The 21,530-nt window shown below is 37.4% G+C and overlaps 1 protein-coding gene across 1 annotated transcript in view; it reads left to right on the plus strand.

Annotated features, from left to right (window-relative positions):
* Positions 1-21,530, plus strand: part of CDH8 (cadherin 8) — a 386,466-nt gene that overhangs the window by 114,778 nt on the left and 250,158 nt on the right. Inside the window, exon 3 of the mRNA XM_010378203.2 lies at positions 19,108-19,402. Coding sequence (XP_010376505.1) covers positions 19,108-19,402 — 295 coding nt within the window. The remainder of the gene's footprint in view (positions 1-19,107; positions 19,403-21,530) is intronic.

Raw genomic sequence — 21,530 nt, forward strand, 5'->3', positions numbered from 1 at the left:
TGCCTGGATTTTATATTTCTTCCATGTGAATGAATCTACATTTCATAGCTTCTGGATCAAAAAAGCTGGACATAGCATTAGTTATAAGCATGACAAAGTGAAAGTGGCCTCGACATAGGACAGTAGTGGGAATGGTTATGAAAATCTAAGTCCCTCTCATCAATAGATCTCTAAAAAGAACTTTCATAAAAAAATTTTTCACATGTATATTATTTACATACAAATTATACATAAAAATGGCATGTCATCTAAAAACAATAAAGTGAAAAGAGCAGGATGCAAAATAGTATATAAAATACTGTTCCAAGTATAGCATAATTCTCTCTTTATGTGGCTCTTTATATAAATAATAAACAGAGGTGGTTGCCTCTGGGTGGAGTGTTTTATTTTGCCCTGTATGCTTATTTAATTTGCTATGTATTCTACAGTAAACATGAATTCCTCATATAATAATAAAAATATCTTTAGAAGGTGATTTTTTTTCTATTTTTTTTTTCTTTCTTTTGGACACCCCAGGGGTTCCAGAAGGTGATTGTTTTCTGCACAAAATTTGCATGAAACGTATTTAGGGATGCAGGCTGTTTATTTCTTTAAAGTGCACCACAGTATTGATCCGGTAGATAGCTAACATTTATTATCAAAGGACTGGATTCTTTCTGTCCTATGATTAGGAAAATCTGTCCTAAATTATTGGGGCTGTGTGCACACACAATAGAGATTGAGACTTCATTTTATTTTGTGGACAACTTCAGCTACATATTTCATTTGTCTCTGAAGAGTTGGTTCAGAATTGATATGACCTCTAATTTTTTTTTTTTTTTTTCCAGACGGAGTCTTGCTCTGTTGCTCAGTCTGGAGTGCAGTGGTGCGGTCTCTGCTCACTGCAACCTCCGCCTCCCGGGTTCAAGCAATTCTCCTGCCTCAGCCTCCTGAGTTGCTGGGATCACAGGCACATGCCACCATGCCCAACTAAGTTTTGTATTTTTTAGTAGAGATGGGGTTTCACCATGTTGGCCTGGCTGTTTTAGAACTCCTGACCTCGTTCGTGATCTGCCCGCTTCAGCCTCCCAAAGTGCTGGAATTAAAGGCATGAGCCACTGCAGCCAGCCCATGACCTCGAAATCCAAAGTGCTTGGATTACTATGCCCTGCTCTTTTGCACTTTTAATGGCTCTTTTGCTGATTAATAATTTTCTAACATCATTGGAAAATACTGGTTTACTGAGCTATGTAGAACTTCCAGATTTTATTATACAACATCAAAAAAATCATGTTTTGTAACATCAGCATTTCACAGAAAAATATTTAAGTATTTAGAAGTTTCTATCTCAGGGACAGATCCAAATTTTCTGAAATTTGAATATTTTCTAGAATGCTCAGATTTTGATGTGGGTAACTATGATTGATTGTCTTTAAAAGCATAATCTAGTTTTATTTATTTCGGATAAACTATCTGCTAAATATAGAAGTCACAATAGCCATAGTTTGCTTTCAGTTGTTTTTTTCAAGAACATGAGGTTTTACGAATAAAGTAGTTAGTTCAGCTTACAAATGACACAATCAGGCTACACTCCTGAGTCGACACTCATAGTTTGGTATGTACCAGAAGTGCTCCCTTTTCATCACAGATTATTACAAATGTAAGTACATAGGGCTGAGAGTTAATAAAAATATTTTTTAATGATAAAATGATCATCTTTAATGCATCGAGAGAAAAGAACACTAGAACTGAAGTCATTCTGACAAGTTAATTCTTTGCATGGTGCTCTTAGGTGCATTACTGACCCTGTTATAATAAAAATATTTCTTACTGCCTGATGAAAGACACTCTTATGTGAAACTGGATTTTTTTTTTTTTTTTTTAATCCTGAGAATGAGTAATGAAGAGTTCTATGACTCTTAGTACAGTTGGTGGCACTGTGTTGATTGGTACTGAGGTGGCAGCAGTTGTATCCATCATTACATGTACATCAGTACAAATGTCAGTACAGTTTAAAAAAAAGGTAAATAACTTTGACTTCCTGGATGCCTGGGAAGAGTCTTAGAGATCGCCAGGGGTCTATGGACCATTCTATGAGTCCTGCTACTTTTGACACTCCTGTTTCTTCCAGAGCTCAGGTCTAAAGTCCTGACAGAAGTAGTTCCTGTAGATGTAGGGAAGATCTTCTCACCAACCTTACAGCTTTACTTCTTGCCAGAATTGTTCAGTACCCTGTGCAAAGAAGGCTCACTATGTACGAGGTACCACTTCAGTTCACTGCGTCTTTTCACTGTACTTTTACTCCTGGCCTGAGTCTGGTGAGATGGAACGTTCACCCACATAACAAGCTACAACATGTGGATTTGTTACTTACAGATAGGCAGCAAGGGATAACAGAGACCTAGGATTCATGATGAGCCTATCTCCGAGGCTCAGTAATGCTGCACAGGGTGGATGAAGTCTTGTCTGTGCATGCCCCACTTGTATTGCTACCAAGGAACTCCAGAAAATAGTCTGCCTTAGGATTTATACCCTGGGGCACAGGACACACTAGGCTCAAGTGTTGAAGAACATCTTGTTTGTAGGAGGAACAGGAACAGACACCAGGCTGTCTGGCCAGTCTTTCCATATCTCAGGATGTTGCATTCCCATCACATTCTACAGTTATTCTTGAACAGTGCAAGAGAGAAAGCAGGGAGAACTGAATTGGTTCAAGGCCATCCAGAAAATTGTCCTGCATCCTGAAGAAAATGACCAGGTATTTTTAAAAACCTTACCTATAGATGATTAAAACTCAGCCAGCAAGAACACAGCAGCATTCCATCCTTCCATCCTCTCTCTCCAGTTCTCTCCTCCTGCTCCCAACTTGCAAGGACAGACACACACACACACACACACACACACACACACACACACACACAAATAGGTAAATAATTTGTGCAATGTTGAACTGCATCAAGCTTTTATCCTGGCACAAGGTCACTTTCAAAGTACCCTCAGTTCTCACATGCAAAAATAATTAAAAATCAATTTATTTATTTAACGTCAGCACTTCATAATATGACAAACTGAAATCTACGTATTTATCATTTAAAGAAATCTTTTGGAATCTGAGTCTCTCTCTGGTGTCTCTGACAGTCTTTTACATTAATAACGTGCCCCCCAATATTTTTCCTCTCCTCAAATGCACCAGTATTGAAAGTAAATAACTAATATGGCAGAAAGCAAATATTCTCTCCTAACACCTGCCAAGGTGAGCTTTTTGCCACTTTTATTCCCTCTCCTTTCCATATCTATTAGTGTCTGTGTTAGTAGTGCTGACAACTTTTCATTGCAAATGAAACTAGCATATCTAATCACTACAAAGACGTTTAAAGAGGCCATACAATTTAATAGTGACCTGAATTCATCAGGTCAGACACAACATTATTATTATTATTTTATTTATTTTTTTACTTATTTTTTGAGATGGAGTCTTGCTCTGTTGCCCAGGCTGGAGTGCAGGGGCACGATCTCGGTTCACTGCAACCTCTGCCTCCTGGGTTCAAGCAGTTATCCTGCCTCAGCCTCCCAAGTAGATGGGACTTCAGGCATGCACCACCACACCCAGCTAATTTTTGTATTTTTATTAGAGACAGGGGTTCCACCATGTTGGCCAGAAAGGTCTGGAACTCCTAACCTCAGGTGATCCACCCACGTTGGCCTCCCAAAGTGCTGGGATTATAGGCGTGAGCCACGGTGCCCAGTTGGCACAACAATTTTTTTTTTTTTTTTTTTTTTGAGACGGAGTCTGGCTCTGTCACCCAGGCTGGAGTGCAGTGGCGCGATCTTGGCTCACTGCAAGCTCCACCTCCTGGGTTCACGCCATTCTCCCGCCTCAGCCTCCCCAGTAGCTGGGACTACAGGCGCCCGCCAACACGCCCGGCTAATTTTTTGTATTTTTAGTAGAGACGGGGTTTCACCGTGTTAGCCAGGATGGTCTCGATTTCCTGACCTTGTGATCCTCCCACCTCGGCCTCCCAAAGTGCTGGGATTACAGGCGTGAGCCACCGCGCCTAGTCGACACAACGTTTTTAATAATCAGAGTGGATGAAGAAGTGGTGAAGGAACATATCCATCTATTTTTTTCTATCTCAAATATATAGAAATACTTGGAGGAAGAAATGAGATAGAGTCGAGCTCATATTGAGCATCTATTTTGTACTGAATTAGTGAGTGCCACTATATTACTGATATTGTTGAATGTGCAAAGAAAGTTTTCATCTGTATATTTGTTAAGGGGCAGTATTAATATATGCTCTCTGGAATAGGTATTTCCCATTGGTAGGATCTGATTTGCAAAGTACAGCTAGTAATTCTTCATCTTGTCATTGTTTTCTGCAAATGCCCGGCGCCCCCCTCCCTGCCCCGCCTCCACTTTTCTACCTCCAATTTCTAGGTTTGCTAGATTTCCCAAAAGCTTGTTCTTCTTGAAAGGGAAAGTTCTGTTCACTTCATCACTCACCTCAATCCTTAGCCTCCTCTCCACAGGGGAGTGTGGGGACGTCAGACCTCTGCGGTGTTAATTGGGTATTACAGATTTTCAGAGGTCACTCCCTGCCGCAGTGATGAAAATTCTTACCGTGGATTTAACTTCGCAAGACTATTATTGAGCAAACAGGGAATATGCAAAATGTATCTTTAAAAAGAAAACACTGAACACCTAGTTTTGTGAACAGTGGAGTCCTTGATTTCAGGTGCTGACTTATATTTTTTTCTGTCCCATACTTAATTCTGGTGTGCAATATTGAAACAATATAACAAGCATGTGCTTGAGAAGCAAATAGTGTTGGGTTTGAATCATTTCTTCTATCACTTGCTACATGTGATATTGAGCAAACAATTAAATCTCAAATCTTCAGTTTTTGGAATATGTAAAATGAAAATTTTGTATGTGCCTCATAGGGTGGTGATAATTAAATGAAATAATAGACAAATATATCTAGGATAGGGATACTCTCAATTAGTATTCTTGAAGAAATGGCTGAAGAGTCACATGAATAGATTTTCTTCTGTATCTGGGTAGCTGTGGTAGCAGTATATTTTCCGAGTGTAGCCATGCAAACAGGAAGGCTGTGTCCAAATATTCACAGGCGATTTGAGTTAGAAAACATCTAAAAAGTAATTTAGTACCCCTTCTCTTATTTTACAAAGGAAGGAAGGTACAGTTAGAAAGCATACAAGGCTTACCCAAAGTCACTAGCTACTTCATCTTAAACATATCAATACGTCAACAATTCTATTACTTATATTAATTGAAAATAGTGTATTGCTCTCTGTTGTTGCTGTGACTAATTATTACAAATTTAGTGGCTTAAAATAAAACATATGTATGATCTTATAATTCTATCAGTCAGAAGTCCAACACAGGTCTCATGGGACCAAGAAAAAGGTGTCTGACTGGGTTGCGTTTCTTTCTGGCACCTCTGGGGAAAATCTGGATCCTTGCTTTGTCAGCCTTCTAGAAGACCCTACACTTTTCTTGGCTAGTGGCATCCTTCTTGCATTGTCAAAGTCAGGAAGGTTACATCTCACTGACTATTGTGCAGTCAGATCTTCTTCTGAATACAAGAGAAAAACTTTTTCTTTTAAGGATCCATGTGATTAGATTGGGTTTACTTGGATAATCCAGAAAAAAAAAAAATCTCCCTACCTTAAGGTGCTTGATTTAGTCACATCTGCAAAATCTCTCTTGACAGGTAAAGCACATATTTACAAGTCTGGGAATTAGGGAATGGATACTATTCCACCTACCACACCTAGAATCATACCTATGCATAGTATTGCTGCAAACTACAGCCATCATTTTGCATCTATAAGGTATTCGTTGATAATTACTTAGTATGCTTTATGAAGACATATGAGCTTGCTTGGGCTGCATTACCAAAATGCCACAGACTGGGTGACTTAAGCAACAGAAATTAGTTTTCTCATGGTGCTGGAGGCTGGAAGTCCAAGATCAGTGTTCCAGCAGGTTTGCTATTTTCCGAGACTTCTCTCCTTGGTTTGTGACAGCTGCCTTCTCTCTGTGTCCTGACACGGTCTTTCCTCTGTGCACTCACAGCCCTGCTCTCCCCATATGGGTTCAAATTACCTCTACTTATAAAGACACCAGTCAGACTGGATGAGGAACCTAACAGCCTTATTTTAACGTAATCACTTTTGTTTAAAGGCCCTGTCTTCAAATCCTGTTACGTTGTGAGTTATTAGGGGTTAGGGCTTCAACATACGGATTTTGATGGAAAATAATTTAGCCTATAACAGTGGGCTTGAAAATATTATTTTTGGTTTTGATTAGAAATGGAACAAATTACTCTATTTTCATAAAATATTACTATTATTATTAATGTAGGAGTTATACATATTTCCAACCGTTTTATTTATGTGTGAAAGATCTATTTAGTGTGAAAGAGTGAGAGGGCATCTTTGGTTTTCAGGTTTCCTTTGAAGTTTTGTTTGGTTTTTATTTTTCAGCCAAATTTCAAGTTTTGTTTGTGGAATGGAGAAGGGAGAAACCTACACATGCACACACACAAACACACCACACACTTTTCAGTGGTGCAGGCTATATTATTAGCATTTAATTAGAATGACCTGATGGCGTGCTAGGCACCATTTCCAAATCTACATAATAGGTACTTTTCAGCATCCATGAGAGGTTGGTTCCAGGAGTCGCCAAGGATTCCAAAATCCACAAATACTCAAGTTACTTATAAACACTGGCATACAATTTGCATATAACCTATGTACATCCTCCTGTATATTTTAAATAATCTAGATGACAAATTGAGCATCTCTAATTGAAAATCTGAAATCTATAATCTCTCAAAATTCAAAACTTTTTGATTACCAAGATGATTCCACCAGTAGAAAATTTGACACCTGACCTCATGTGACTGGTGCACAAAATTATTAAAAATCTTGTATAAAATACCTTCAGGCGGTATGTATAATGTGTATATGAAACATAAATGAATTTTGAGTTTGGACTTGAGTCTCATCCCCAAGATATCTCATTATGTCTATGCAAATTGTTAAAGTTTTCTAAAAATCCAAAATCTGAAACACTTCTGTTTCCAAGCATTTAGCATAAGGGATATTCAACCTGTACTTATCATACAGTAGTATATAAATGCTATGTAAATAGTTGTTACACCATATTTTTTAAGAAATTGAGTATTAGTTTTTATTACTGTGTTTTAAAAATTGTTTTCTTTTTAAAAATATTTTCTATTTGTGATTGTTTGAATACATGAATGCAGGACCCACAGATATGGAAGTCAAGCTATATAGGGGTAATGATATATGAGAGAGTAGTTTTATAAAAAAGCTTTCATGTATATATTATCTGTATGATAATCTGAGAAGATTTTTGACTGTAGTGCTGATGGCCTTATTAATAACATTTGAATAAGAGGAAATTAATATTAAAAAATGTAAGTGACTTGTCCAAGATCATATCTGGTCATTGTAATTCAACCCAGGTCTTTTGATTTTCACTTATCTAAAAGGAAGGATGTTTGAGAATTTCTTTAGTCATGCTCTCATTCTCTCTTTCATCCACACATACATTCCTCAGGAAAACCATTTGTTTATCCATTCTCTTCATCCCAATTATCTCATCTATCTGATTAGCCCTTCACCTATCCATCCATCAACATACTCATCCATTCATTGAGTAATCATGACTGAAACTTCAAAATGTGATTATTTCTGTGAAGCAGGGATTTTTGTCGCAAGCTTCTGCGTTCTTCCAAAGCTTTAAATGAGACCGTTTATTGTTCAAGAAGTAGGAGTAAGCAACACAGCTAAGTTAATATCAGGCATTTTGACTCAGAAAAAAACATGATGTGCCATTGTTACCCTCCTATTTTATGGCCCAAATGAAACTCCAGTTTTATGTATGTCTGTTTTTTTTTTTTTAACCTCAATTGCAATTCTCTTCCAAGTTCACAGCATTTTGATTGCCCCATACTCCCTTTATAAATACGGAATTTCATAGTAGATGACTGTTATTTGGTTATCTACTGTGTTCCTTCCCGCTGTGCTATTGTCACTTATTTGAGTAACAAGATGCATCCTGTTTCGTGAGTGATTGCGATTACTGTATCAGAAATCTATCTCGTATTTTCAGCTCCTATTAGTACTCTTGTTAATCAAGCTCTTTGAAACATAAAGAGCATTGATACAACATTCTCTCAGGATTTCACACTTTTTGACAGTACAATCTAATGTTCCACTGTGACTTGCCCTTAGGAAAATTTTCTGAATATTTGTTATGCGTGTTAAATATCCATATCTCTGTAAGATGCGCTTCTTTTGTTTGGCTGATAAACCTGGGTGTATTTTTCAATCTTATTCTTACTTTCATCATTTATTACTTCACTGGGTTTTTGTCAAAAACTTCTCCTTTCTTTATACAATGGATGGATATCTGTATCCATATCTATACACATATCTATATCTCTATTCATCTACCTTTCAAGAGAGAAAGAGAGAGAGAGTTGGGAGGGTTAGGGAATTCATAAAGAGATACTGTGTTGATGAAAATCAAATATGTACCAAAGCTCTTTATAGAAGAATCTCTTGTAATTAAAGTTTAACTTGCAATGCCTATGCCTGCTTTAGTGCAAAACGAGGAGTAATGCCCTGGGACAGAATAACTTGTTAGTTTTTTCCCAAATCTGTCTTTTGTGATAACACTGTGGTTCTTGCAGCCTACCCACTCATCAGTGCATCTATTGGTTTATTCATCAATTTATTTAAAACATTTAATGTGCATTGAGACATAAATGGAAGGATGGCTGAGAATCTCATTTATTTAGTCATCGCTTTATTACCATGCCCTTCAACCATGCATTCTCCAATAAAATCACTCATCCAGCCATATTCTTCCTCTTAATTCTCTTATCAATCAATTTATTCATCCATCTCTCCATCCATCCATCCATCCATCCATCCATCCATCCATCCATCCACTCTTGGAGTTATTCACCTAAATCTCTTTTCAGTAATTGACTCACTATTACTATTCACTGGCACTCCTGCCCACTCAAGTGGCACTCACTGACCCAATGCACATCGACCACCCTCTTCCCATATCTTGGCTTATAATTATTAAGTAAACAAGAAATAAAACCTTCCAGATTTATTTTATATTATTGCTTATTTTATGGGTACGTACCAAATATGTATTTATTCAGTAACTTGCCCAATGTAAGACGTTAAGCTCAGATTTTTGTCCAGATAATTTAATTCAAGAAGTTGCATTCTTATTTTTACTGTAAATCAGTGTTGTATATTGAATTCTAACCCAGAATATGCTGATAGGTATACTTTTCTTGGAAAGTAATTCCAGGTTGGGCAGACTCATCATTGTATTTCCTAAATTTAATCCCCATAAAAGTCCATCCTATATGCCTTTTTATTTGAATATCATAGTTTCTGGGACATATCGTGCCTTTAACAGCATTATCTATTACCTAATGTTAATAATGACAAGAACTCTAAAGGACGGGTACTGTTATTAAAATACCTTGCAAATAAGGAAATTAGTCTTGGAGAAGTTAAATAAATTTCTCAGTATCTTTGTTCCAATCTACCTCTATTTCTTATCAGACTCTTATTCTAGATCCCATAATCTGAACACTTTTAAATCTTTGTTTGTCTTAGAGAAACACTGATTTCCAAACTCGTAAGATTTAATATTTTAATCAGACTATTATCAGCATACATAAGCAAATATGTATCCAAAGAAATGATTTCTGTTGCCTTTTTTGGTGGCGGCTTGGTTAAATATCGGCGTTTCCAACACAGAATGCAAAGGAAAAGAGAAAGAATATAGAATTTGAGCATTCTTGGTGTATTTTTAAGACCTTTTAAAAAAATTAAATGGTCATATTTAAGTTATTTTAATTTCTGGCATAATTACAGAATTAATCCACCTAACTTCTCTTTCTCTGAATCCTGTCAAAAATGTTTCATTTGTGTGTGGGTTCTTATATAAAAAGAATTTGCTCATCATAATAACAAGTATTTCAGAATCTTAGAAATTCTATTTTTTATAAAAAAATGAGGTTCGTGAACTTTATTGGAGTCTAGCTACAAGCAACGAATTTGCTATAGGGTTGACACATGTTTCCAAACCTGTAAAACTGTAGTCCAGACCGAAGATTGTAGAAAATTTGCTAAGGCCATGAACATTGGCTTGGGCATTCTCCTGGGAAAAAGCTTGCCAGTCTCTCCTTGTCAAATATTCTCTCTTTGCACTTCTATTAGTTGAGTTTTTGGGTATACTGCCTTTCTATTTCTAGGTTTATTCTATTTCAAAATTTTACAGGACAGATTGGTTTACAGAAGGTGCCTAGACCATGTGGTTTCATACACATGGCTTCTAAATAAATGTATATATTATATTTCTATTGCCATTCAGGAGCAAAGTAGAGTGGCTTCTCTATTCTATCTACTCCTCCTCTAGAAAATCAGGAGGTCTTCAGACTAACTATGCATGCTTTCCTGGGGGTCTTTGTAAAATTATGCTAAAGTGTGTAAGTTCTGGAATCTGACGCAATGGATTACATCCAATTCTGTCACCTAAGTCATTCATCTGTGTAAAATCACTGACAAAGTGTAAGGCATTGAGAGATATCTTATGGAGACAAAAAGTTAGTCTTTAATGAACACTTAATATGTGCCAAGTACCATGCTGGTTGTTTGGTATAGTGATGAATAATGTACATAGAGGGCTTGCCCTTGTGGAACTTACCATTTAAAAGAGTAGCACAAACAGTGCATTCATTCTTTGACTTTTTTCCAGGTGTTCACAGCCAAAAACAGCAGTTCACTTGGGCTTGTTTTCAATTTTCTATTTCTCTGGGCACTGGTCCCCATGGCCGGGTCAAGCTGTTCAATGCCCACACCAGCAGCTGACACAGAATGCAAGGAAAGCATGTCTGAGATACCAAATGCTACACATTTGCCTGTCATAAAATATTAAGTATTTTTCTTTCTTTTTTTTGTAGAGCAGAGGTTATTTCCAGTGTAGGATACTGTGTTCTTTTCATTTGATCAAGGATTATTTTTCCTTTAGCCTTTCACTTTGTAAGACAAATTTAAGAGTATTTTGGTATAATATGAGAATTACCTTGAGAAGTGTTTTTATTTCACAGAAATATTGTTTCCTTAGACTATGTGATCATGAGGGTTGCATATTCCAAACTTAATTTTAACTAAAATTTTGGGATGTTCGTATGCTTATTGCCTAGCTTTAATTTTATGATGTAATTTGTTTCTGCAACTTGTTAAGAATGGAAGGACTGAATGAAAGAACTATATTTGGCTTATTTAGATTGACTGTAGCAGTAAAACATTTCAGCATATAAAGGCATTTTCCAAATTATGTGGTGCAGCCTGAAGCCTCCCTCCTCCCATTCCATCTACCACCATCACATGATGCTTTATTCAGCTCCAAAGCATCAATCACAAGTGGGTGTTCAGTTCTCCCTGAAAACAATGATGGCGCCTCACTGTTTCTTGAATGGTCCATTTCACCTTTGGTAACATTCATTGTGAGATGTTCTGTAGTATGCAAGAAGGCTGAATGGAAGTTAACATGAGTCAATTTCTTTTTTCTTTTCTTTTCTTTTCTTTTCTTTTCTTTTCTTTTCCTTTTCTTTTCCTTTTCTTTTCTTTTTTTTTTTTTTTTTTTTTTTTTTTTTTTTTTTTGAGATGGAGTCTCTCTCTGTCGCCCAGGCTGGAGTGCAGTGTGGCGATCTTGGCTCACTGCAAGCTCCGCCCCCGGGTTCACGCCATTCTGCTGCCTCAGCCTCCTGAGTACCTGGGACTGCAGGCGCCCGCCACTATGCCCAACTAGTTTTTTTTGTATTTTTAGTAGAGACGGGGTTTCACCGTGTTAGTCAGGGTGGTCTCGATCTCCTGACCTCATGATCCGCCCGCCTCAGCCTCCCCGAGTGCTGGATTACAGGCGTGAGTCACCGCGCCCGGCCACATGAGTCAATTTCAAGGCTTACTCCTGATCCTTTTGGTAGTAGTTCAGAAACATGCAAAGAAGTCTTTGGCTTCTCCTTTTCTTTCTCCTTCCTACCCTTTCACTGTCCTAGTAGCCTAAACATTTGTCTGCTCTAGATTGAAGTCCTATATGCTCACTATTTTGGAGACTTAGGCCCAAAACTCATATCATGTCAAAGTCCCTGGTCCCATCTTTGATATTGAATGGCTCTGAGTTAAGGATTGTAATTCAGTCACTGATAGATTGATAGCCAGCAACCCAGTTTCTCTCTGTATCCCTGACAGGTACTTTGCTAGATTTGGAGAAAATAATGCTAAGATGTAATTTGATTCAAGAATGCTAAGCTTGCTGTCCTCTCTAAGGGTGAGCAGATTCATGGAAAATTGGGATCAGTATATGACAGAGATTCATATTGCAGTGATCCCTGTCAACCTTTTTTTTTTTTTTCTGAGTTGGAGTCTCACTCTGTCGCCCAGGCTAGAGTGCAGTGGCATGATCTCTGCTCACTGCAGGCTCCGCCTCCTGGGTTCAGGCCATTCTCCTGCCTCAGCCTCCCAAGAAGCTGGGACTACAGGGGCCCGCCATCTCGCCCAGCTAATTTTTTGTATTTTAGTAGAGACGGGGATTCACCGTTTTAGCCAGGATGGTCTCGATCTCCTGACCTCGTGATCTGCCCGCCTTGGCCTCCCAAAGTCCTGGGATTACAGGTGTAAGCCACTGTGCCCGGCCCCTGTTAACTCTTTGGGTTCTAAAAGATGTAGGTTTTCTCCCCAGTAACTTATATATTTCTTTTTATTTCTTTCTTTACTTTTTTTTTGGTTTGTTTTTGCAACAGGGTCTCACTCTGTCACCTAGGTTGGAGTGCAGTGGTACAATCATGGCCCACTGCGGCCTCGACACCCAGGCTCATGTCATCTTCCCACCTTGACCTCCTGGGTAGCTGGGACTACAGACGTGCACCACCATGCCCGGCTAATTTTTTCTATTTTTTTGTAGATACAGGGTCTCACTTTGTTGCTCAGGCTGGCCTTGAACTCCTGGGCTCGAGCAATCTGTCCGCCTCAGCCTCTCTAAGTGCTTGGATTACAAGCACGAACCACCATGCCTGGCCCTTAGGCACTTGGAGAAACTTTCCCATGATGTCCTTCTTGATAGAGTGAAACTTCAAAATGAGTTTTGATGTCAGAGCTACCTGATTTTCAGATGTGGAACAATTTCCCTTGTAATTTACTCAATCCCAATCCTCATCCTCATCTTATTCTAGAGGAAGAGGTAGGCAGAGTGGCCCGGTTTGATCTTCTCTGGTAACTGAGTCATAATGTGGTATTAAGATAGCTACTCACAAAGGAGAATTTATCTACTCTTGGTGCCGTTGTCCTAGGATTACTTTAGGTGTGTGAAGAATCCTGTGTGAGAGGATGAAAAAGTAATTTGCATTTTTTTTCACCATCAGTATGTGCAACCTTGAGAAGGATATGAATGATATTGAAGACCAGGGTTCTTTGATTTCGAAAGCAGTGATGTCTGTGTACAAGATAATTGGCATCTATCATCCATTATTCATCCATTACCCATCTGTCTATCACCTACCCATCTTTTCTTCCATCAGCCCCTTTAAAATGTCTCAATTCCCGTGTTGGATGCCAAATTTGAATACATACTTGAGGAAATTCAAGGGCTCTGCATTTATCTTACATAAGATTTTTGGGCCCTAGGACTTGTTTTCTAAATTCGTTTGTCTTCTTTTTAAAATCATTGTTTTGAAAATAAATGGAAAAATATCCTTTCTTTCCATTCCTTTATTTTCACTTTACTCCACAAATATTTACTGAGCTTCCAACAATAGGCCAGACACCTTACTAGGCAGAGGAAATACAAAGGAGAATGAAATGCAAATGATTCTTCCCATGAAACTTTTATAGTGAAATCTTGTCTTTTAATTGGAAGGTGTTATGCAAATATATGGAAGATGATGAGGGTGTAATGGTGCTGATACACACAATTCAGCTCAATTATGTAGCAGTCCTGTTAGGATTCCTGAAATTGAAGGCTTACTTGATACTCTCTGCTCCTCCAACCAGGCTACAGTGGGTGGCCAGAGGGTTTGGGGATTCATCTGGTTGTAAACATGCCAGATCCTGGATGCTAGGCTGGCCTTGAGAATCAGAATTAAGGCAGCTTTGAGAATTGCTGTCTATGTTTTCTTTTTCGAACCTCCCCTTTCTCTTTGCTTCTATAATGTTTGCTTGTAAGCAGACACCAACCACTGCAATATACTACAACAAAACTATTATCATGTCACAACTTTTTGAAACCATTTATTTGTGTTCTCTTGTCACGTTTAGTTAAATTCAAACCCTGTATCTTGGTTTCACAACTCTGTATAATGTGGCCCCTGTCTTGCTCTCTTATTTCTTATTACCTTTTTTTTTCTCAATTCGTTGCTCTAGTAGTTTCTCTCCCATACTATGCTCTCTCTCATCTCTGGATTCCCTGTGCTTGGCACACATTTTCTCCAATGTTGAGATCTGAAGTTTTTTCTTTCTTTCTTTCTTTTTTCTTTTTTTCAAGACAGAGTCTTGCTCTGTCGCTCAGGCTGGAGTGGAGTGGCACGATCTTGGCTCACTGCAACCTCCACCTCCTAGGTTCAACAATTCTCCTGCCTCTGAAGTTTTAATCATTACTTCTTTGGAGTAGACTTTCTGTTCTTCTGTACCCTATTTTCTGAGTTATGTAAAATTTCTGTATGCTCTCACAGCCCCCAGTTCCTTTCTTAGCATAGCTCTTAGAGTATGCACTTGAATCCAGAAATGAACTCGAAAACTTGAGCCATTAAGTTTGCTACTTGTAGATTATAAACTCTCTGGAAAAGTTCCGTGAAAATCTCTGAATCTCAATCATCTCATTGGTAAAATGAAGAAAAGGTTTCTAGTTTGCTGTGAAAATAGCATCATAAATATGAAATGTTTATCAGGTAATAAGTAGTCAATACATTAATAACCATAATTGTATGTATTAATTACAAATATTAACAATATATTACTATGTAGTTAATTATTAATAATATTAATATATTAAAAGCTCTATTTCCCATAAATTTTCTATTTGTTTCTGTCTCCCACAAAATTATGGTATTTTGAGAGCAGAGACTTTGTCTGTGTTTTTTATTACTCTACCTCCATCCCTAAGACGGAGAAGAGCATGGGGTTTATTGAATGAATGAATGAGATCTTATTGTACCACAGCCAGCTGAGTGAGTCCTACCTGCCCAGGCAGGATTGCATGTGATTCTGATCCTGCTCTGATTAGCAGAAGCAGTCCTTGGAAGAGATGGCACTCGTTCCTCTAGATCACCCTTCCCCAGCCGTTTTGGCACCAAGGACCAGTTTTGTGGACAACAATTTTTCTACGGACTGGAGAAGGTGGGAGTTTGCTTTCCAGATGAAACGAATCTACCTCAGATCATCAGGCATTAGATTCTCATAAGGAGCATGCAACCTAGATCCCATGCATGTGTAGTTCACAATAGGGTTCCTGCTCCTATGAGAATCTAATGCCTCTGCTGGTCTGACAAAGGGTTCTGGGTGGATGTGTTCACAGGGCAGTGTTGTTGTTATGTGAACAAAGTATAACACACTTATGTGAAGAGCAGCAGAAAAAACAGCAGCTTGTAACCATGTATCCGCTCTGTGTTTTGTATGTTTCACGTGAAACATTCTTAGCTCATTTTATGTTTCTAAAAAGGAAATGATTATGTGAGAAGTGATTCACATAGTCCTTATCACACACGTAGTGACCCATAAAGGGTAGCTAATCATAATAACTTTAAATAAGTGTATCAGTAAGTTGAAAATAACACTTATTTTTTTTTCTCCTTGACCTTTTTAAAAATCATTTTAAAAGCATTTTGGTTTATACCAAACAGTCCAGAGTATTTTTTAAGCAGTAATACTAGCTCACCCGCTGCTCACCTCCTGCCCTGAGGCCTGGACCAGAATTAGTTTACGGCCCAGAAGTTGGGCATTCCTGTTCTAAATGATGCATAGTACGTGAACATTCAGTGCACTTGGCCCATAATCTCAGAGAGGGAGTTCTTAGGTGGGGTACATTGACGGGGCAGTGTTGTTGCATTAAGTGAACAGGATATGACACACTTATGTGAAGACTGACAGAAAAAGCTACAGCTTGTAACCATGTATCCTGAATACTTCGGAGGGCCAGACCTGCAGCCTCGGGTGACTTTGCTCTCTGTAAATTGCTGGTTTTGCACACCTATAGTCTTTTCTTGTATTATCAAGTTGGTCACCTGAACAAGTCATGTGCAGGTACATGACTTGAGTCATGAGTGTATACATGTCTGTGTGTGTCAGTGTGTGTGATACAAATAATAGGATGAAATAAATGAACATTCATATATGCAATATTCTGTTCTGAGATTATCATTGGCCCCAGGATCTGGATTTTACTTAGATAAGCTGAAAGTAAAATTTCTGAAAGCAAGAGGAAATATATATCTCATTTTTTTTTAAGTGCTGTATGTTTAAAAGCTATTCTTGAAGGGAGTCTTGAGAATTTGCTTTCACTTACATTGGAACTGGGATTATCACAATGTTTTCAGATAGTTGTATATAACTGAATGTGATATGAAGGAAAAATGGACACTTAATAGTGCCTCTTCTCTGTTTTAATAATTTTCAGATAGCTAGATGGTCTCAGTTTCTAAAATCAATTCTGCACATAGATGCTTTATCCCTGTCTTCTAGGCAAAGTAACTGAAACACAAATAAATGAGTGAATTTCTTCACTCATTTCTCTAACTATATAGTTCATATAGTTAGAGAAACCGGAATCTTAGCTTTGTGTTTAGTTCTTTCAAAAACCCATGCTTCGCTGAGCATGGTGGCTCACGCCTGTAATCCCAGCACTTTGGGAGGCCGAGGTGAGTGGATCACAAGGTCAGGAGATCGAGACCACAGTGAAACCCGTCTCTACTAAAAATACAAAAAATTAGCCGGGCGCCTTAGCGGGTGCCTGTAGTCCCAGCTACTCAGGAGGCTGAGTCAGGACAATGGCGTGAACCCGGGAGGCGGAGCTTGCAGTGAGCTGAGATCCGGCCACTACACTCCAGCCTGGGCGACAGAGTGAGACTCTGTCTCAGAAACAACAACAACAACAACAACAACAACAACAACAACAACAAACCAAACCCAAAAAACCTATGCTTCTTTTTTATCGTTAGTTACTTCCCTTAGTTATTTTTAAACACAAGGGAGCATTAAAACATAAAATTGTAATACCATTTAATAATCAGAGGCTATTGGTAATTAGAAGAAAATATGGCACAAATAAGTTTTAACATAAATGATAATGACACGAAATGCAATAGTTTATTTGTTAATTAACAAAATTTTGTGGACAAAAATGATACATAGTGATCGTGATCCCTTCTGTGTCTCAAGAACTCTTTGTATGTGAATGGAAACTTCCATGAAGTATATGTTATTCAAATTTTTTAATAAAAATGCTAATGGAAATATTAAAATGCACATAAATTAAAATGATCATAAATTAGGATTAATATCACATTAATCAATTATAATCCCACATTCATTAAGATAAAGTGGCATTTCAATATTTGTTCATGCTAATACATTTTATACAATAAATGAAAGGGATACATTTTGAGAATCAATAAATATTTAATGTAATCGTATGCTTTAACTTTAAAAAATATGCAAAGGTAAAGTAGGAGATCTAGATGTGTTTGGAATCTTTGTTGCTATTTTATGTCTTTTTTATAAGCCTTTCTTTTCACTTATTGAAGGGTTTAATACAATTTAAATTGTCGAAGAAAGTGAAAGAGGCTGTTCTGAATAAAGGGAATCCCAAGAGAACACAGCGTCTTTTGAATTTCTAGGAGTTTCTTTCCACAAGACAGTTTTTTTTTTTTTGGAACAAATATTTGAAATCTCAGCTGGAACTATATTGGCAATTAAGTAATTGAATTAAATTGAAAGTACCTACATTGAAGTAGTACATTGCAATGGACTTGTCTTTTAAAAATTCAAATCCCCAAATATATATATTATTGTTTTATTTTATGTTAGTTTTTTTTTTTTTTTAAACAGGAGAAACACCATGTATAATATCAGAATACTCCTGTCTCCTGCTTGAGAGAAAATTGTCAGAACCTTAAAACCAGGGATTTTGTTTTCCCTGGTACCTACCACAGTGTTTTAGGCAGAGTATTTGCTTGACACACAAATTCAGTAAATATTCATTGCTATGACCAAAAATGGATTTGGGTTCATGAAGAAAAGTAGTCATTTTCTGGGGTGTTCCATTTCTGGAAAAGGTACTCCTATATTCTGGCCTCAGTGTTCTTCTCTGTAAAATGGAAATGACTTTCCTGAACTAGAAGAATTGTCCAAACTAAAGGAAAAAAGGCTTTCAAAAATGTAATATCTTAATATCAGTCAATATATTAGAATTACTTTTGTTTGTATAAATATCACAGGCAGATCTGAATTGAATTCTGGATCTACCTCACTTGAGTCTGTCGAATGTCAACCTTGGAGAGGTAAATATGTGCCTTGTTCAGCATCAGTTTTCTCATGTTTCATATGAAACATTCTTAACCCAGTTTTTTAAATAAAAAGGAAATGATTATATGAGAAGTGATTCACCTAGTACTGGGCATACAGATATTGACCCAAAAAAGGTAACTAATCATAATAATTTAAATAAATGTAATAGATTGAAAATAAAACATATATTTTTGTATTTTTCTCCTTGACCTTTTTATCATTCTAAAAGCATGTTGTTTTGTACTAAATAGGCCAGAGTACTTTTTAAGGACTGCTCTATCTTATTTAGATGAATTTCATTATATCTTATTCTTAATTGATATCCGCACAGCTGCATACACTTTGTACAGCTACTATTAGCAGAAATTGATGATGTTGTGTAAAAAGAACCAACTTAATATTCAAAAAGGAGGTAGTTAAAAAAATAACTTTTCAGGTTGCTCCATCACTAACTAATGCCATTTTTCATTTTAGCTACACACAGACCTGGATCCTGGGAGCAAAAAAATCAAGTATATCCTATCAGGTGATGGAGCAGGGACCATCTTTCAAATAAATGATGTAACTGGAGATATCCATGCTATAAAAAGACTTGACCGGGAGGAAAAGGCTGAGTATACCCTAACAGCTCAAGCAGTGGATTGGGAGACAAGCAAACCTTTGGAGCCTCCGTCTGAATTTATTATCAAAGTTCAAGACATCAATGACAACGCACCAGAGTTTCTTAATGGACCCTATCATGCTACTGTACCAGAAATGTCCATTTTGGGTATGTATGCTTCCAATTTCACAGACCTATTAAAAGTCATCTTTAAAATAGCTCCTGGCATCAAGGATCATGTATTGCTGAATAAAAGACATTTATTACTGCCTTATCTCTAATTTGCATTTCCAAATTCCCCTTTTTGGCCTAAGTTTCACAGCTCAGTAGCTTTAGTCCCTTAGTAATAGGAACTGACGGAAGAGCAAGTTTATTAAAATATCTTTCCTTACATGACAATACTTCAATAGGCTGAATTTGTATTCCTCTCGTAGACTTGTAGTTTGAGTATTGTTACTGAGGCGGATTTATCAAGATTTGTTCTAACATGCCAAGCTAATCCTGTTGATATTTGCTTGATGTTTAATTATTTGTTTGTGTATATTCACATGCAGATGCAGCACACAGAGAAATAGAAAGTCATCTAGGCCTGTAGTCAGCCAGATACTAGGTTGCTCTGGTGGTTTGTGTCTAGGGTGGATTAGGCAGTCAAGATTACCAAGGGCCTCTGTATTTGTGTCCATCTTAACAACATTTTTTAGGAGTGACTGCTAGTACCATTGACCCACTCTCAATTTTTCTGAGCCATTGAAGAAGCCATTACATATTACAGAGCAATCTGTATTTCAAACATGATTTTATTCTTATTTCTTCCTCTTTGGATCTGCTTATCTATCCATAAACCTGGCCTTGATGATAAGAAACCCCTCAACCTAGACATTCTATAATAAAAGGAAGGATTTTAGAGCTCTACCTTGTATGACAAAAGTAGTAGGCAGAATCTAAAGTTCAAAGTATAAGATTACAAAAGCCTTTTTTAAAAAATGTGTAATGCATATATAAGTTTGTTTCAAATTGCATTTAAGACAGCCTATAAGGATGCATGCTATGTAGTAAAGTCACATAGGTTTGAAGCAGGTGAACAAGATGAAACAAATAAACACAGGTAGAGATAAATTGGAAGTCAGAATTTGGTGAATACAGACATGTATATTCATTATTTAAAGCCCCCAAATTTAAGATTAAAGGAACTGCAAGAAAAAATAAAAAAGGAAATCTGATCAAGAACCCTGTCCACAAGTTTTATAAAATCAAATTGCTCAAGAAAATTGCAAGTAAATAAAGATATGAACACCAGAGGAAGTATACAGACATATAGTGTCTTCAATAACATCTTCACTTTAGACTCAAATAAAGGCCAAGTATTGATTATGGTTTCCGAGGCTAAATTGGGTGACCATTATCAGGTATAGTACAGAATGTCCTTACCTCCCAAATGTGGTCCTGATATTTTAATTTAGCAATCTAGTGACATACTCGTGTGTGTGTGTGTGTGTGCGCGTGTGTGTGTGTGTCTTTATAACATTCCTGATGGAAATTAGTTGGAATTTAAATTTCAAATAAAGAAAAAATCTTTTGTAGAATAAATGACTTAATTTGCAAGTAAGTTATTCTCATGCATTTCTGAGAAAGAGAATATCCTAGTCGCTCTCCTTGACTTGATGTGTTTTATGTTTGAATGACTTTCTCTTATTTTGTCGTGTACTCTTTAAGGTTATGTTGTTCCTCAGAGTTCTTTTTTCTTCCCCAGACTACCTTTTGCTATCCCTCTTCCTCTTTCTCACCCTTCTCCATTAGTTCTCCTCTTTCATCTTCTCCTCCTCCTGTTTCTTCTTCTCTTTATCCCCTTGTCATCTCCTTTTCTCTCTCCTTCCCTCCATTGTCTTTCACAGTCACCCCTGTATCTTCAGCCGTTTGTTTAATGTGGCTGGCTGTAAAAATCATATGCCTTGCCCCATTGGTCTGCTTAAACTGTTAATCCACATTGTCAATTGCTTTATGAACATTATCATCTGGATATTTCAAAGGCAACTCAAATTTCACATTAAAAATCAAACTATGTACATGGATAAAGCTGGACACCATCATCCTCAGCAAACTAACACAGGAGCAGAAACCCAAACATCGTATGTTCTCACTGATAAGTGGGAGTTGAACAATGAGAACACATGGACACAGGGAACGGAATATCACACACCGGGGCCTGTCAGGGTGTGGGGATCTAGGGGAGGGATAGCACTGGAATAAATACCTAATGTACATGATTGATTGATGGGTGCAGCAAACCACCATGGCA

This window comes from Rhinopithecus roxellana, chromosome 20 (assembly GCF_007565055.1).
Source record: "Rhinopithecus roxellana isolate Shanxi Qingling chromosome 20, ASM756505v1, whole genome shotgun sequence".
NCBI lineage: Eukaryota > Metazoa > Chordata > Mammalia > Primates > Cercopithecidae > Rhinopithecus > Rhinopithecus roxellana.